This window comes from Macadamia integrifolia, chromosome 6 (genome assembly GCF_013358625.1).
Source record: "Macadamia integrifolia cultivar HAES 741 chromosome 6, SCU_Mint_v3, whole genome shotgun sequence".
NCBI lineage: Eukaryota > Viridiplantae > Streptophyta > Magnoliopsida > Proteales > Proteaceae > Macadamia > Macadamia integrifolia.
Window position 1 is genome coordinate 262943 of NC_056562.1, and position 18619 is coordinate 281561.

General features: G+C 37.2%; 1 protein-coding gene across 1 annotated transcript; it reads left to right on the forward strand.

The window, feature by feature from the left end:
• The first annotated feature begins 15032 nt into the window (after nucleotides 1–15032).
• Nucleotides 15033–18435, forward strand: LOC122081707 (FT-interacting protein 3-like). The gene has a single exon (XM_042648902.1). It carries the CDS (start codon nucleotides 15255–15257, stop codon nucleotides 18330–18332), a length of 3078 nt encoding a protein of 1025 aa, XP_042504836.1. The 5' UTR covers nucleotides 15033–15254; the 3' UTR covers nucleotides 18333–18435.
• Nucleotides 18436–18619: the final 184 nt, after the last annotated feature.

Genomic DNA, 18619 nt, shown 5'->3' on the forward strand with positions numbered 1-18619 from the left:
GTTTCCTCTTCCATTCTTTAAGTCCGTCCTAAGAAGGTAATGAAATTACCTATTTTTTGTATTTTTCTCAAATACAAAAATACAACTTATCAAAAAAAAAAAAAAAAAAAAAAAAAAAAAAAAAAAAAAAAAAAAAAGAAAGAAAGAAAGATTGCATCACCCATGGGTGATTAATCTTAAAGGTGTGGTGTGTTTGGTATGTATTTTTGGATTACATTTTAGATTTATAACATTGTTTTAATTTCAATTCTTCTCTATTTTCTCATTTTTAGAATACATTGTAGGCATATAATTTATTTCGATAATGCAATTAAACATAACCTCGTAAATTACTTTTACCCACCTCATCTATTTATTTACCTAAATACTCGTAAAGTACGAACTAGGCCTACTGCCCTGCTTATTAAATCCAAACTTTTGTTTCATCTTGTTCTTTCTCTATTTGTATCGACTTTGATATTTTCAATTGAACATAAATCTAAACTCAGTAAATGATGCAGGGCTATTTTATCTTGGAAGCTAATTCTCAAAAACTTGGTTTCTATCACAAGGACCAATCTTAAAGAGAGTGACCAATAATTTTCCCCAAGGTTCTGGTGTTTTCATATGTGTTATGTCATCTATAGTGTTTATTGTAATGTGATCAACTATCTTTATCTGCTATACAAATAAGTATTCATTCTCCTAATCATATTCTAGGATATTTCCAACAAGGTTCTTTGAACAAGCGACATAGAGGAGTGGTCAGTGAAGTGCAACATGACAGTTTTGTGGGTAGGAGGATAGCAAGTTCATTCATATGAAAAGTTATGTGTGTGTCTGTGCATGTAAGGGAGAGAGAGAGAGAGAGAGAACCCTCCCCTAGCAGGATAAGAAAACCTTTTCCCTTCCTTAATTAGTTACTTTGTAGCCTTAGGTAGGGAAACATCCTTAGGAACCCAGCTCATCTAATTATAGATCTGACCAGGAAACCAGGCCCCAACTGGGAGTCTCACTTGAAATGACTTTTCTAATTTTACTTAATCAGTAAAGGAGAGGTCGCTCCATCAGTCTTATTATACAAACAGTAAAACACATCACACATGATCCTTTGATATTTGGAACCCATAAAATGTGGGCATTAAAATTATTTCTCCCAAAGGAGTTCAGGTTGTAAGGCTCATGAGGCTCTCAAAATCAACAAGGTAATGACGAATAAAGTATCTCCATATATGGCAACACCATATATAGAATCTCCTTCACATGGAAACTCTATATATGCCAGAACGCCATCTCTATGGAAACATATATTCTTCTTCCTATTATACTCATTGTAATATTGTCTTTCTATATCATACATAGTCGACTAGGGTTCTGTAATGATCTGTATTTATATCCTTTATTGTGAGTGATTCAATTCAAGAGAAATACAAACATCTTTACAGGGCTGCAACATTCAAACTTAAAACAACAGAATTCAAAAAACATTTAGGTTGTCTTTGTTATGTATTCTCATCATAGATTCTGGGCCTAGAATACGTTCGAAAATCATATTCTTCTCTACTTTTATGCTTCAGAAGACGTTTTAGACCCAGAATTCAATATGAAAATATATACCAAGTACAGCCTTAGTTCCAGTTAAACCCAATCTAACCATGGTCTTATCTGTTATTAGTACCACTTATACGAGCTACATGATTTTATTTTATTTCTTTTTCGTTTTCTTTTATTTATTTTTAGGCTGGCCAAAGGATGAACCACACGCAAATGAGCTTCATGAGTTAAACAGTACAGAACATTTTCGCATCACCTAAATCCCAGCCCAAGTTCTAGAACCCAAAGTAAAGGTCAGGCTGCGTCAAGGCTCAAGGCCAAAATAGTGGGGAGGATTGATTGCCGAGACTAGGAGATGACATATAATAGTTTACAAGTTTCTGTCTATGTTTACTATGGAAGGTTGATATGATCAATTTGGCCATCGTATAAACGGGTTCAAATTTAGAGTCCACATCCTCTGTAGTGAGTGATGAGGTGCAATGAACATCAGAAGGCTGAGAGCATTTGGGAAAGTGCCCCAAGGGGCTCCCAGCCACCAATGCTCGCTACACAGGTGCAGCGATTGTAGACGATTTTCACACCCAAATTTATAGCCTACAAAAGTTAATTTCTCTCTACTATATTTTCAGCTACCAAAACGGATTGCAAAAGTGTGTTATAGTGTGGCTCTCAACCCCGGATAAAAGGTAGGGTTGGTGTGTTAGCTCAGCTTTCAGCATTTTAAAAGGCTTTAATCAAATCCTTTAAGAGAAAGTTACGTAAGTCTAAAATGATTTTAGGAAAAGTGGTGATCAAGAAGATAAACTTAGTTTAGGACTAATAATAAGTGATTTAAATAGAGTTAAGTGAAGAAAAAATATTTATGTTGTCAACCCGATTTAGCTGGGATAAGAATGAGTTAATTTGTAGAGAGGATATGAGAAATCTAATATTCAAATAGATATTAGAGTATGTGGATTAATTATCTTTTAAATATTGAATTTTTCTAAACCATTTCTTAGAGGTAGTCAAAACCAAACTCTCTCATCTACTTGAAACTCTCTCACCTTCTTAGAAAGGTTGATTTTATTACATTATTTAATATTTTTATGATTTTTTTATTTTTTTGGGAAGGATGTTAGGCATGCCATTGTTTTCGTGAAGTTAGCGGATCAACCAATGGAAGGGCTAGGATGGGAGGAGCACATGACACTTTTCTAAGGAGAGGAAGAGAGAGATGGACACAGATTTGGGTATATTGACGGCATACCCAACCTTTTTCCTTTTTAATATTACATGAAAAACCATGTCCTCCCTACCTTAAGACGTAGGTAGAGAGTTTCTCAACCATATGAAAACACCAAAGTCCTGAATTAAATAATGTGAAACTACAACCCTTTTAACTCCTAACATTTCAACAACTCTTGATATAGTCTATGTCTCCAAGAAAGGGCATAACTCTATCTACTACATATCACTAAGCTAAGAATCACACCTTTGGTTAATGAAATGGGCGTAACGCGCTAAAGGAATTCCATTGTTACTAGTGGTGCCTCATCTAGACTAAATCATGCCCAACATTATTTTAAAATTTATATTACCTAAACAGCATAGGCAAACTACAGACTTTTCGGTTTAAAACATAACCCAAACTGCTATCAAATTATTGAAAATAATTTTTTGGGTGATTTACATCAACCTCCCCTCATGTTTACCAATAATATATCCTCCCCTAAAAATCATTTATTACATTTAAATCCAAAAAATCTGACCATAAGTGTAATTAGTTTTAGAATACAAATAGGCATACTTATGATAAGAAAACAATGAAGAAAGAAGAGCTCGCGGCGAAGCTTCCATTGATGAAATGCCAGAAATATCAGTGGTCGAAGGATGAGGTGGAGGCGATGAGATCTAAATCTTCTAATTTTCCTGCTAATAAGTCTAATGTTGATGATGATGATGAAAACGGTAAGAAGATTCTAGAAGTAACTGGCGAGAGAAGCGGATGTGTGTCGGAAAAGCTTTCGGTTGAGAAGATTGAGGTGGTTATAGTGACGGGAGAGGAGGAGAAGGTGGTGATGAGTTGTCCGGTTTGTCGGAGTGTTACGGCGACAACTGTGAATGCGGTGAACGCGCATATCGATGATTGTTTGGCTCAGACTACGTCGAAGGTGGATCACCGGAGATTACAGATGAGGAAGTCTACAGAAACGCCGGCGGCGGTGACGACTAAGGTGAAGTCGAGGACAAGGGAGAGAAGATCTATTATGGAGATCTTCGTTGCTTCTCCGCATATCGAAGCTGTGAAGCTCAATTGTGAGAATCGACCTGTGGTGGTTCCTGAAGAGGAAGTTGATTTGAAAGACTTGAAGAAAGCATCATCTGATGTGGTTGGAAAGAAGATGAAGAAAAAGAGAGAAGATAAACAAGAATTGTTTGAGAAATGATCCGGGGATGATGACGTTGAAGGTGAAGGACAAGAAGAGGAAGAAAAAGAAGATGAAGAAGATTGACGGCGGATTTGTCGCTCCATCATCAAGGACGACAGGCACAGCTCCTCCTTCGGAAGTGATGATTATTATTATTTCCCAGAAAATATTTTAAATTTCTGTTTAAGATTTTCTGAATTTGCTTCGTTTTTACAGTAACTCGAAGATACTTCAGATATTCGTTTGCTTTAGTTTCTCTTCTTCTTTCCACTTTCTGCTCAAAAAGCTGTTTATACTGTCTGAAAGTTGTGAAGATGAAAACGATGTGATGTCCTTGTACTCGTTTACAAGAAGAAGCTGCTGTTACCTCACGATGGGAAACGAAGAACAAGAAGAAGTGGGAAGAGGAGGAAGAAGGGTAATTATGTCTTTTTGTATTCTAAAACTAACTCCTCTGGGTGTTAGATTTTTTAGGTTTAAATGTAATAAATGATATTTTAGGGGAGGATGTAATATAAGCAAATGCCAGGAAAGGTTGACGTAAATCACCTTTTTTTCTTTTTTTTTTTTAGTTGTTGAAAATAGATCAACTACTTAATTTTTGGATTTGATGGTCTAAATGGTCTAATGTGATGGTCCTATGGAGAATAATCACATGTTAACTAATTCAAACTTTATATATAAGTTGAACTTCTCCACCAAACAACTTAAGCTTTTAGATTGATTAATTCAATATGATATCAGATTATCAATTTGTTATTAATAACAGAGAGAGAGAGAGAGAGAACCATGCCCTCTTGCATGGCTCTATGCCCATACGCATGGGGTGGGTTGCTAAGAGCAGGGGTGTCTTTTCACAATCCATCACATGTGTCTCAGCGTGGAGAATGCAAGTGGACGGGGTTCTTGTTTCCTTAATAATATATTCGTTTACGACCATGTACCTTAAAAAGAGGGACAGGTTATATTAGGAATAATCATATCTCTATAAACTCTGAAACTTGAATGTTTTCATATACCAATTGGGTCTCTCCTCCTAACAGCTTAAGTTTTGGGATTCAACATTTCGTCCATTCTAGAATCTTTGATAAAACAGAGTTGTCAAGTCCAATGACCCATTAATACATTGCATTGAAGAACCCAATCTCAACCTGAAAACCACAGCTCATAATTTTGGGAAGATAATTAGGATCATTAAATTGTTAGGCTAAGGTTTTTAACCACCCTTTTTCATGAGCAGAGCGAGTTGTGACTGTGTCAGCGAAGATGAGAAAACTATGGACGTAGACTCCTTCACTGGGCAAGGCAGTCAAAAGTACGGACAAGAGTTAAAGAAAAAGCCATCAATGAAATGAGTGATCAAGATTCTTATTGGCATTTATGATTCTTTTACTTTGTTCTTGGGGATTCAAATTTTTTAATGTACACTTAATGACTGGGAGGACCTGAACATGCACCAAATGAACAGGATAATTATACGATTTAAAAACTTAGGGATCGAATATATCGATAAATCATTTGATTCAGCTGTGAATTGACTAGGACCGATTCCAATTCGTGTCAAGGAACCATGGAATCAGTGAGTAGTCAGACCTGAGGGCCGATTTAGGGCTCTTAGCTAGGACCAATTCTGGCTGATTGCAATTTGATTCGGTTCAACCAGCAAAGACCGATTTAGTCCCCGATTCTGTGTTTTGAATAATTTTCCAGAAAACTTATACTTATCATGGTTCATTCAAGCTTTGAACCAACCCAAAATGTTGTTCCCAGGGTTAATACGAATGCACCAAACCCTGGCTTAATTAGAATAGTGAGCTTGAGTGGGTAGTTGGCTCGGATAACTTGGACCAGTCAGCTTCGTGTGGCTGGAGCACATGGAATAAAGCTAACCACCCAAACTAAACCAACCGTTCATTAATTGGGTTTTAATGTCCAATCTTATAAAACATGAAAAGTAATAGGTTAGGGTTTGGGTTAGCAGGTTCTTTAGTAAGTACTGGCCCTCAACCTTAATTTTTTATTAATGGCTGGTACAGTGATTATAATTACCAAACAAGTTAGTTGAATGAAAATAATAGTCGAATTCTATCTGAAAAATGTACTAAAACCGGCCAGACCAATGGATAAAATTGGTTCCAACCTGAACAGGCCATCACTATGTTTTTTGTTCAATTCCAATTCAATCCATTTCAATGAAACTTACCTGGTTATTACAGTACAATCTCTTCCTAAAACCATGTTCTGAACCATTTTTAGTGTGATGAAATGGAGCTGTAAAATATTGTATTAAGAAATGTGGATTGTCTTAATAATGACACTTCTATAGGTCTTTTCAGAATTTGAAAAAAAAAATATCTTAATTTTCATTTTTTTTATTCTTAAAGGGGTTTTTTTTTTTTCTTAAAAAAAATGAAATAAAAAAAAGTTTTCAAAAATCATTTGAAAATGACTTATAGTGTTATTGTAAAAGACTGTCACTGTTTTGCACAATTTTGGGTATTAAGGTGAATGATGGTATTTAATATTTGGGCATGCCGCCAGGATGGTCAGCTTGTATCACTCTCTCTTCACTTTGTGAAAAAGGTTTTCTTAACCTCTTATGGTCAGCCCTATGACTGGTGTATGCTATTAACTTATTGAAAGTTGACAATATGCCCTGTGATTGGTGTTACAGTTTTTTTTTTTTTTTTTTTTTTTAATAAAACTCATGAGAAAAAGGCATTATGCATTAAGAGAGCATTATCAAGAAATGTTGTACATAACATGTAAAATGACATGTCTTACTTTGTTTGATATGATTAGTTGATGTGTGACCAATGGTGTTGGTAGCCTAGTGGTGAAAATGCCTCAACCCATCACCACTCGAGTTAGTTGGTTATGGGTTAGAGTCTTGGCATGCCCACTATCGCTCATTGGTACTGCAGAAGCGCAGCTTACTATATGGGGGCTTGTCCTGAGGTTATGATCACTATCATGGAGCACCATTTTTTCATTACCAAAAATAAAATAAAATTAGTTGATGTGTGAGAGATGTTCCACCCCAAATCATGTTCCACCATGAATTGTAGGGGTTGTTTCCCTTTCCCTTATCATTTTCTTGTATAGGTTCTGAATTTTAATTAGACATTTCTCTTTGATTCATATTTCGTTGAGTTCATTGACCTTTGTATTATGAGTAGGTTTTATAAAAGATCTGCCCATAATGTATTTATAAATGGTCCACCATTGTACCACATACAAAGGGCGAAACTTTGTTGAAAAGTTGAACAGAATGTTGCCTGCTCAATAGAAAGTTTCAGCTCAATCGGAATTGGTCAAGTATCTAAATTAACTAAATGGGTGTATTTAATTGAATTAGATATGAAGTTTGACCAATAATCAATCGAGACAAGTGAATTTAGATATGAAATTTAACCAATGCTCAATCAAGATCATTATCTAAATATATAACAATCTGAATTTCTACGTCGTCAATCCACATTCCACAACGTACTATGTAAGTCTCTCATAGATACTCTATGATGGGTACCATATATAAAACATTTTGTGTCGATATCAGAAATTCCATCTTAATCGATCTTACATCCATTTTTAGAACCATGATCTTAACCCAATCCCAAAAAAATAGAGGCAGAAAAGCCGAAACAAAACTCAAAAGCTCCCTCGGAAGAGGGAAGGATAGGACCATTTTGAAACAGGGTGGGCTGCCCCAACACAATTCTTACTGATATGAACAAAAATACAAGAAGATAAATGAAATAGTAGTCCTAATATGTGCAGAATGCAACCAATGGTGGAGGGAGGTGGGAATGGAAGACAGCCAGAGAACACCATTAGACTCAAGAGGTCTGGACCCTTAGCTAAATGAAAAGCTAAATGGATAGCCACAGCTTCTCCAACCACTGCCAGCGCTAGAGCTTAATGAGACAATGCAATGAAGCAAGTCCTCCTCGAAGAATCAAAAGCAGCACACCCCATCCCCAAAGCTTTTCTCCAAGAGCATGTAGATGCCTCCGTAAGGATGGAGTAATTTTCTAGGTATGGGAAAAATGGGGAGCCACTTTGTGCCACATGGTCATTCACTTGAGGAGGGGGGGGGGGGGCTAACACACTTGCTCAACCATCGCAATCTAGGATTGGAAAGAGGTGACCGTATGCAAACTCCGAGCATTTCTAAGCTTCCAGATCTCCCACACAGTCATGTCATGAGAAGCAAAGATGATTTTCTTCTCCTTTTTTAGTCAGGTGGGCACCCCCATTTGAGAATCCATTCAAAGAGGGAGAGATCTGGATGAGTAGAGATTCAAAGAGAAACTAAGGAGGCAAACCATGCTTGTTTGGCCAAGGGGCAATACAAAAAGGCATGTTCAAGTACTGATTCTGCTTCGCATCCACAACCACCACAGATCATAGACTCTACAATATGTCACTGAGCCAGATTTTTTAACACTCTGGTAGCACCAAAACAACCATCCACATAAAAAAAGATTTGAGCATTTCATATGATTTTCCACACCTTTTTCGACATAAAAAGGGCTCTCTCAGCTGACTTGGAGTACCACTGGCATAACTAAGCTCCAAGCCTATAAGTTGATTTCCTAGAGAAGGTTTGTTTGGGGATGGACCCCAACACAATCTATCTCGCCATCCTTCAAAGCTGATAGGAATTTGCAGTATACACTCGATCTTAGAAGAAAGAAAAATCTTTCTCAATTTCTCAGCATCTCATCTTGTCTAATCATCAATCATCAATCATCAATCATCAATCATCAATCAGCTTGAAAACTACATTAATTGTACACAAGAAGGCTGCTTCTTCTTTTCTTTTCTTTTTTTCTTTTTTTTTCTTTTTTTTGGGTTACCGAAAAAGTTACTATCTTTTTTCAACCATACTTAAGGACTGAAGCATACAACATTACATTCACCCTTTCTGATAATTAATCATTAAACATCAAATATTATAATTAAAAGCAAGAAACTACTAGTGGGCTTAAATCATCTTCTATTTTCATTGATTCATACTGACACCATTGAGGGATGGAATTTTTTGTTTTTTTTCCTGTTAACTAACACCATGGATTTTGTAACAACCCATACTTTGTTGCTCATGCTAATTGAAGATTGTAATTCAACCAAAAAAAAATTAAGATTTTACCCCCCCCCCCCAAAAATTAAATTAGGTAAAGGGAAAAAGATCACTGATGGATCGAGTGGATCCTATGCACAGGCATTGGAATACGTAAAATTATCATATCGTTTCCATGAAATATAAAATCATATCTAGACAGATGTCCTTATGTACATTTTGATTAACCCCTACATTGACGAAGGACAACACGATCAAATAACAATCGTCTCTTGCCCAAAGCACCTTATTAACAATTAAGGTGCCATGCTTTATCTAGTTTTGTTATATGTTCCATCCTGTATGGATGAGGAACATTATCGCATTGGGAAACCAATGAAAGAAGGTTCCCTTCCAATGAAGTGTTATTCTCCCTCTCATGACCTGCTTTTCATGTTTGTGATAGGTAAGAAGTCACCATCTTCCGAGGATAAATGGAAAAGCCAAAGGCTGACCTGTGCTATTGCATATGGGTCTGAGATCTGAATGCTGCAAAGAAAAATCTAAAATGAAGCAATCCACTACACAAGAAACTCCAAAAAGGCAACACACCAATGTTTACCTTGACTCCATCTATAATTTCTCTACTAATGTATTTTTAAAAAAATATTTCCCTCATAACCAATGTATTGGACATTTCCTCACAATAGTTTATTATTATTATTTCCTCTTTTCTCCGATCATGTAGACATCATATAGATGATTTATCCATTCCTCGTGTTCCATTGGTGTGACATGGGAGATTCTCCCCACACTAGCGGAGGAACCTTTTTAATTTATATTTTATGGTAATTGATGGTGTACAATTCATTATAATTAACCTATTAAACATATTTCATTTAAATCATTTCCTTGTAAGGATAATGTAATTAGTTTTATCCTATGACTTTGTCAAATCCTATCCTCTTCTTCTCATGTATTCAAGTAAAAACATTAAAAAACATGGCCTACGTTATTTATAGGAGAAGGTTTTTGGTTTTGCAGTAAAAATAATCAAGCTATAATTGAGTGTCTACTCATCCTGTGGTTGATCATATTAGACTACAATTTTGTAGATAGGTATATGCTGCATACATTCTAAGGTTCTCACTATATTTATTTGTTAATTTTTAGCCCAAACAATGTTGACCATATTGCAAATTTTCAATATATCATTAAAAAATCGATGAATTTGACATGGATGCAAGAGATCTACCTGAGCTAATGAATATAGTTTACAACGTTATGATGTTTTTACCCACGAAACCTCTCTTTTGTGGGGCACTTGATTTTTCGAACACTGCACCAAGTTCCTTCATACTAAATGAAGATTTTAATTCGCCTAAACTTGAGTATCCTCTAACACTCAAGACAAGGTTTAGAAACGATGGAGCAAGGCAAAGGTGGTGCAGTAGATGATGAACCTGTAACTGCAAGTGCTTAGGATCCATCCTCTAACAAAAGGGGGAGAGAAAGTGGGAAGAAAGAGAAGTCAAAGATATCACATATTCTCATATATTGAAATTACATAAATATTCAAATCTATTTTTTCTCTTTCTAGCTCTAGAAATATTAGTGGTGTGTCCAATCTTTTCTAAAAGAATATAAAATAAAATAAAATACTAAAACATTTTATTTCATTCTTGTACGTTTGTGTTATATAGAAGTACTTATAATTCTTCTATTTTTAATTTGCAATTGACATTAAAAAAAATGAAATTCTACCTTTTTAAATGATAACAGATGGACTTTAATAAAAAGCATCAAAATAATAATTTAAAAATGGATAAGTACAAGATTAAATAACCAATATGTTGACCCTTGCAACTACCAACTAAGCTCTCACTGGAAGATTCTGTATCAATTGGATTCATTTGCTGGATACTCATCTAGTATTAGCAACTTGATCTCCTTAATTACATTTACTTATATTAATTTATAAATTATTACTATTTCTTTTTGCTTCAAAGTTCAAAGCTGTAATGTTGTTGTTCTTGAAAGAAATCTCGCATGTCACTGGACCTCTGTGGGCCCACTTGCTACCACCTCAATCGTTTGATTGTTGGTTTTCTTATCCTACACGATAAAAAAATAAATAAATAAGAGATGATATGAAAAAATCAGTATTCTAGAATCTTATCATGGTCTCTTCAGAGTTGAGTACTTCAGTCCCTGCTCCCTACCCATAGGCCATAGCCATGTTAGACTCCTATTTGAAGAAGGACACCAGTTTTGGAGCCCTCTTTTGATTTGGTTTGATACAATACACATAAACTGTGATTAATCAACTTAAACATGTGATGGATCAATATTTTTAAAGGTGGTCAATATTTCTAATGTCATCAAAGACAGTGGTCCACTGAGTTAAGTGTTCTGATTAAAACATTCATAAGGGAAGACCCAAAAAGACCGGCATTTTAAAATTTGTGGATCCCAGTTGACATGGTTTTTTTTTTCTTCTTATATATAGGAATAAAATTAAGGGCAAGACTTAAAGAAAACATTACCCGCTTACATGGTCATTGTGCCAGCATAGACCAATAGGGTAGGGGGTATCATAATTTTTTCATATCTGCTTGTGTTTAGGTATAGATAGACGCACACTGGTAGTTTTCTTTTTCCTTAAAACTAAACATTAAGCAAATAGAAAGTTAGGTACATCATGTTCAATGCTTCAAGATAATCTATGATCCTTGGCAATGGATGCTGCCTTGGTAGATACTAATATTATACCTAAAGTTAACATTTAATACTTACAATCACCTTGGACACAAGTACATATACATTTAGCAAAATAACTGGTTTTTGCAATTTATGATGAAATGGTAATTGCATTTGGGAAACTCAGAAGCATACTTCATTTTTTCACCAAAAAGTATTAAAAGTAGTTTTTCAAGAACCATAGTGAAGAGAGAATCTCTTTAGTTATGACCTAATCCTTCGAATTGGTTGGGTGAAGTACTTTAGACTTTATATCAATGTTGGGAGTTGGTGACGAACCTAAAGTCCAATTATAACTTCACGTCACCAATTGTGAACCCTCTCACAATTACTCCCTATTTCGGAGAAGAGTGTTTTCAACTTGAGTGTGGGGTGGAATCTACATACAACATCAATGATTGTCCTAAAAAAAATATCATCCACATGAGATTCATATATCCAAAATAAATACATAAAAAATAATGAAAAAATTCAAGAGAAGGGAAAATTGCACTCTAGTGTTGAGAGAAAATTTTTCCTTGTTAAGGAGACTTTCTCACGCCAATATTGTGTTCGCCAATTATGGTATGAGAAACAGTTTCATTTTATGGAGATTTACATAAATCACTGTGCACAGCCTATATAGTTAGGAATCAAGAGGGGGTGGGGATGGAAAAGTATCGTACACGATCGTTATGGGATCTTTTTACCCTTATTCTCTTCGTTTGTTGTGGTATGTTTCTCTCATTATAATTAAGGTAAAAGGTTGGTTATCCCGCCTATATACAGTAAATTAGTACCTATTGTGTCTATCTCTCTCTTCTCTTTTCTGCAATAACCCCCTATTCTTCCTATATAATATTCAATCATGTGCCCCCATTGTTGTTGTCCGCTAGTTGATCGCACATTGGCGGCTTACCAATCTCTCTCCCTATTATTAATTAAGAGAAAAGAATCTATACATTGCTCGCGTGTATTGACCAGCATCTCTTGTGCCAAGTCAATAGTTTGCATGAGCAAGTACTTTACCATTTCTATATTAGGGAGCCCACATAGTCATGGAGAGAGTGTGTTACATCATTCTTTCCATTACTAATTAAAGTGTAATATAAGAAAAGGAAGGAGTTTTTAGTCTAACAACCATATAATCAAGTTATGAAGGATTGGATGCCTACTGCCAACCTTTTGGCACGTGGAGATTAGATTGCTGAAATTTTATAGATATACATGAAAATATATGCCAATTTATGAAGAGATAAATAATTAAATTTAGGTTTAAAATTCTTCAAAATCAAAGGATAGTATTGACAAATTACGTACTCCAACAAGACCACATCCAACTATCCATATTTTTTTTCATTTTAAAAAGGTCTTCTTCAACCGTTAAAACTCCCAATGAAACATTAGACAGTCAGGATTATCTAAAGGTGTAATGCCCATATATTGAGATGTGTGTCCAAATTTTTCCAACCGCGTAGTACTAAAAAAACATGTGAAATCAGATACATAAAATCATTTAACCCTTACGCACGTAAAAGAATTAGGTGTTCAAGCCAGAGACATCCTTACCTAATATATCGTCCAAGAAACTTTCAAGCCACATAAGTTGATTTATCCTCTATTGCCTATTGCCGCCACTCAATCATAGACTCCAAGGAAACCCATCCATCCCATTGTCGGTGATGAGTGCTATGTGACGCACACCTCCTTCCCCCACCGCATATTCCTTCACCACTTATTGGACCTTGAGGTGAAACCCCACCAAACTCTTTTAACTCCTTTGATTTTCTCTCTGTCAAGTCCTTCTCTTGTAACACCTTTTGAACAGTTTTTGCTTTTATATTCTCCATCTGCCCTCTTTGCTCTTGGGACCCATCATTTAATTTAACCCTTTTGATGTGATCTATCTCAATCATCTCATTCAATGGCTCTTCTTAATTTGGAATGATTAAATTAATTTTTACATTCAAGGATTTTAAACTCGAAATAGAAGATCAAGGTGAAATAAAAAAACCCTAAAATCGATCACTCCAAAATATCTAGAATCGAGATTGATCATACCATACTACCATAGGTATACATATATTTGATGTATATCTATGGTCTTCCTCATAATGGTTTATTTAAATATTATTTGTGTGAAAGCATCACCCATTATCAAAGGGCTAACTTTTTAAAAGTTGGGTTTTTTGGCCATATCTGCCCAAAAGTTTCTCTAGCTTTCCATGAATATTCAATCAACACAAACATACAGAACCACAGACTAGTCCTATTCCCTTGTTTTAGAGAGAGAGAGAGAGAGAGAGAGAGAGCTTTTACACCTATGCTCCTGTTAGCTTCTTGCCTTTCTACTTTGGTTATGATTTAGTTCCATGTGATTCCTATGGATTATTAAGGGATGTATTAAGTATATTCCCCTCTTACTTGCTTTTCTATTTTGTTTATAATTGGTAACATGTGGTTCTTATGGATTACAGAACATATAACAAAGGTACTCATTTTAAGTAAATATTTTGACAGAATCTCTCTCTCTCTCTCTCTCTCTCTCTCTCTCTCTCTCTCTCTCTCTCTCTCTCTCTCTCTCTCTCTATCTCTCTCTCTCTCTCTCTCTATGTTAATACACAAAAAATGGATCAAATTTCTTCATTGGTGAGCATATTTAAACCCATAAATGGACTTTTCCCACTTGATTGCTTGCCAGATAATACACCCACCTTCCCAACAAAACAAATCTAATTTGGGTTTTCAACAATTTACTCAGTGAGCTGAGCCAGCAGAATTAACAGACTTTGATGCATCATGAGATAAGTCATTTGACTTTTTCTTTCCCTTTCCCTCATCCTTTTCTCCCTTTCTTGGGTAGAAAATGACTCCATTTATACCAACTTCATCACAGATCAACCTTAACACTCTTTGCAGAAGAGAAGAATTCTGTCAAAAGGCAAGAATTGTGTTAAAAGATTTCTTTTCCAGAAAGGAAGTGATTACTTCTTTATCCAAAAATTAATTACCCTTTTTCCCTCAATCAAAAGATTATCACTCCACCTGTTTACATATTCTGGAAGTGATTACTTCTTTGTCCAAATTTAATTATCCTTTCTTTTCTCGAATCAAAAGATTATCACTCCACCTCCTTACATCATAATCTCCAAGAAAACAAACCAAACCCTCTCTCTCTCTCTCTCTCTCTCTCTCTCTCTCTCTATAAGAAAAATGAGACTCATGGGACCCATATCACCCTAACAGACGACATTTCCTCCTCATACTATGCCTTGTCTTCTTACTCAAAAACAAACCATTATTCATCATCCACCGCCTAGGCTTCTTCCCACATCCCTTTCTTCCTCATCTTCTCCCACTCCCCAACACGCCAATTCCTCACCATTCATGTTTTGTTTACTTCCACTTCTTTCACCACTCAGTTTTAAGCTCTATCACTTCTTCAATATCTAATTCTCCTGTACAAACTCTGGCCAGGTGAACAGAATTATCTTCATCCAGTCATGGCAAAGCTGGTTGTGGAGGTTCTTGATGCAAGTGACCTGATGCCCAAAGATGGGCAAGGTTCAGCAAGTCCATTCGTCGAAGTCGAATTCGATGATCAACGGCACCGGACACAGACTAAGGCGAAAGATCTCAACCCATCATGGAATGAGAAGTTTGTGTTCAATGTCTCTGATCCAAGAGACCTTCCAAACAAGACCATTGATATAGTAGTCTACAATGACCGGAAAGGCCACAGGAATTTCCTTGGCAGAGTCAGGATTTCTGGTGTCTCCGTTCCCAATTCTGAATCAGAAGCAGCAATCCAACGTTACCCACTTGATAAAAGAGGCCTCTTCTCCAACATACGCGGCGATATCGCTCTCAAAATCTATGCTTCTTATGATAACTCCTACTCTGTTCCACCACCACCACAAGCCAATCCTTCTGGAGATCCTCCCCTGCAAGAATTCTACACTAATAATCTCGGCGGCGGCGGTGGTGGTGGCGACGACATCAAGAACAACGAGAAGAAGAAGAAGAAGGAGGAGAGAAGATCATTCCACTCAATTGGAACTAATACTGGTGGTGCTCCAACTTCTGGCCCTCCACCCACTTCATTTTCCTCTGGTTTTGGGTTTAATTCCCAACCAATGAAAGAAAAACCAGTGGAAACAAGGACTGATTATGCTCGTGCAGCTCAACCTGGTCCTCAGGTTAATGTAATGCAGATGCAGGTTCCAAAACAGAATCCTGAATTCAATTTAGTGGAGACTAGTCCACCACTTGAAGCTCGATTGCGTTACAGGGGCGGTTACTGGGGAGGTTACAGGGGCGGCAACAAAACTGCGAGCACCTACGATCTCGTCGAACAGATGCACTTCTTGTATGTTAATGTAGTGAAGGCCAAAGATCTTCCTTCAATGGATGTGACTGGAAGTCTTGATCCATATGTTGAAGTAAAGCTTGGGAACTACAGAGGCATTACAAAACACTTACAGAAGAATCAGAATCCAGTATGGAAGCAAATTTTTGCTTTTTCAAAGGAGAGGTTGCAGGCTCATTCTCTTGAGGTTGTGGTGAAGGATAAGGATGTGGCGAAGGATGATTTTGTCGGCCGAGTCACCTTTGATCTTTCGGAGATTCCGCTTAGAGTTCCGCCGGATAGTCCATTGGCTCCACAATGGTATAAATTGGAAGACAAGAAAGGTGAGAAGGTTAAAGGAGAGATCATGCTTGCAGTCTGGATGGGTACACAGGCTGACGAGGCATTTCCTGAAGCTTGGCACTCTGATGCTCACTCTGTACATCATGAGAACCTCTCTAATACTCGTTCACAGGTCTATTTCTCACCTAAGCTCTGTTATCTCCGTATTCATGTCATTGAAGCTCAGGACCTTGTACCTTCTGATAAAGGCCGGGTTCCTGATACTTATGTGAAGATACAATTAGGAAACCAAGCCAGAATCACTAAGCCTGCACAGATTAGATCTGTGAATCCTGTATGGAATGATGAGATACTGTTAGTAGCTTCAGAGCCATCGGACGAGTTCTTGATCATTACAGTTGATGACAGGATTGGACCCAGTAAGGATGAAATCTTAGGGAGGCTAATTCTTCCTGTTTCAGCTGCTACTCCGAGATTTGACCCCCATAAGCTGCTCCCTCTTCCTCGTTGGTTCAATCTTGATAGGCCTTCTCCTTTAGAAGAATCCATTGCTGTTACTGAGAAGAAGAAAGAACCGAAATTTTCGAGCAAAATTCAACTTCGACTTTGTTTAGATACTGGTTATCATGTCCTTGATGAGTCTACACATTTCAGTAGTGATCTTCAGCCATCAGCAAAACACCTCAGGAAGCCAAGCATTGGAATTTTGGAACTGGGTATCTTGAGTGCCAGAAACCTCCTACCCATGAAAACAAAGGATGGTAAGATTACTGATGCATATTGTGTTGCTAAGTATGGGAACAAATGGATCAGAACTCGAACTCTTCTCGACACTCTGCATCCTCGATGGAATGAGCAGTACACTTGGGAGGTCTATGATCTATGTACAGTTATCACTATCGGTGTTTTCGACAACTCTCACATCAATGGAAGCAAAGATGATGCTAAGGATCAAAGAATTGGGAAGGTGAGAATTCGATTATCGACATTGGAAACTGATCGTGTATACACTCATTTCTATCCTCTGTTAGTTCTCCACCCCTCTGGTCTTAAAAAAACAGGGGAGCTTCACTTGGCAATTCGCTTCACTTGTACAGCATGGGTGAATATGGTGACCCAATATTCCAGGCCATTACTACCCAAGATGCATTACCTTCAACCTATTCCAGTCCGCTACATCGATGTTCTCCGCCACCAAGCAATGCAGATTGTGGCAACACGGCTTATGCGGGCTGAGCCACCACTTCGGAGGGAAGCTGTTGAGTACATGCTTGACATGGATTACCACATGTGGAGTCTTAGAAGAAGCAAGGCCAACTTCTATCGTATAATGTCACTTTTCTCTGGGATACTGGCAGTTGGTAAATGGTTTGATGATATCAGTCATTGGAAGAACCCAGTGACAACAATTCTGGTTCATGTCCTGTTTCTGATACTGGTCTGCTACCCAGAGCTGATTCTACCCACTGTATTCCTCTACTTGTTTGTGATTGGGATATGGAATTATCGATTCAGGCCGAGGCATCCACCCCATATGGATGCACGCTTATCACACGCCGAGCGGGCTCACCCAGATGAACTGGATGAGGAATTCGACACATTTCCAACTTCAAGGCCAGCGGATATAGTGAGGTTAAGGTATGATCGGTTGAGGAGTGTGGCAGGGAGGGTACAAACAGTGGTAGGGGACCTGGCAACACAGGGGGAGAGAGCTCTGAGCTTGCTAAGCTGGCGTGACCCAAGAGCCACTGCAATCTTCATCTTCTTTGCATTGGTTTGGGCAATTTTTCTTTACATTACTCCTTTTCAGGTGGTGGGAGTGCTTGTGGGGCTCTACCTGCTACGGCACCCAAGGTTTAGAAGCAAGATGCCCTCTGTACCTTTCAATTTCTATAAGAGGTTGCCTGCCAAGACAGACATGCTTCTCTGAGAATAAGACTTTTGTTTGTTTACAAACAGATTATTTGTTAATTCTTCAGGTACTACTGAATCAATCAAGTTTAATATCAGAAAAAAATAACCTTTTCTACTAACTTATTCACTTACAGAGGAATCTCAATTTCATCCTTCCTCCCTACCAATGAAACCAATTTTCTTGTTGGCTCTTACTCTCAAGAATCTCCAGTGGTCTGTTAGCTAGCTGTAATGAAGACTCCAATTGGTCTTTTGTCAGAAATTGTTGGGCTGACCTGGATTCTGAGTAGTGGAGAGAAATAA

Bases quoted from the DNA above. Each gene is read 5' to 3' on its own strand.
- LOC122081707 (XM_042648902.1), top strand. From the start codon at position 15,255: ATGGCAAAGCTGGTTGTGGAGGTTCTTGATGCAAGTGACCTGATGCCC.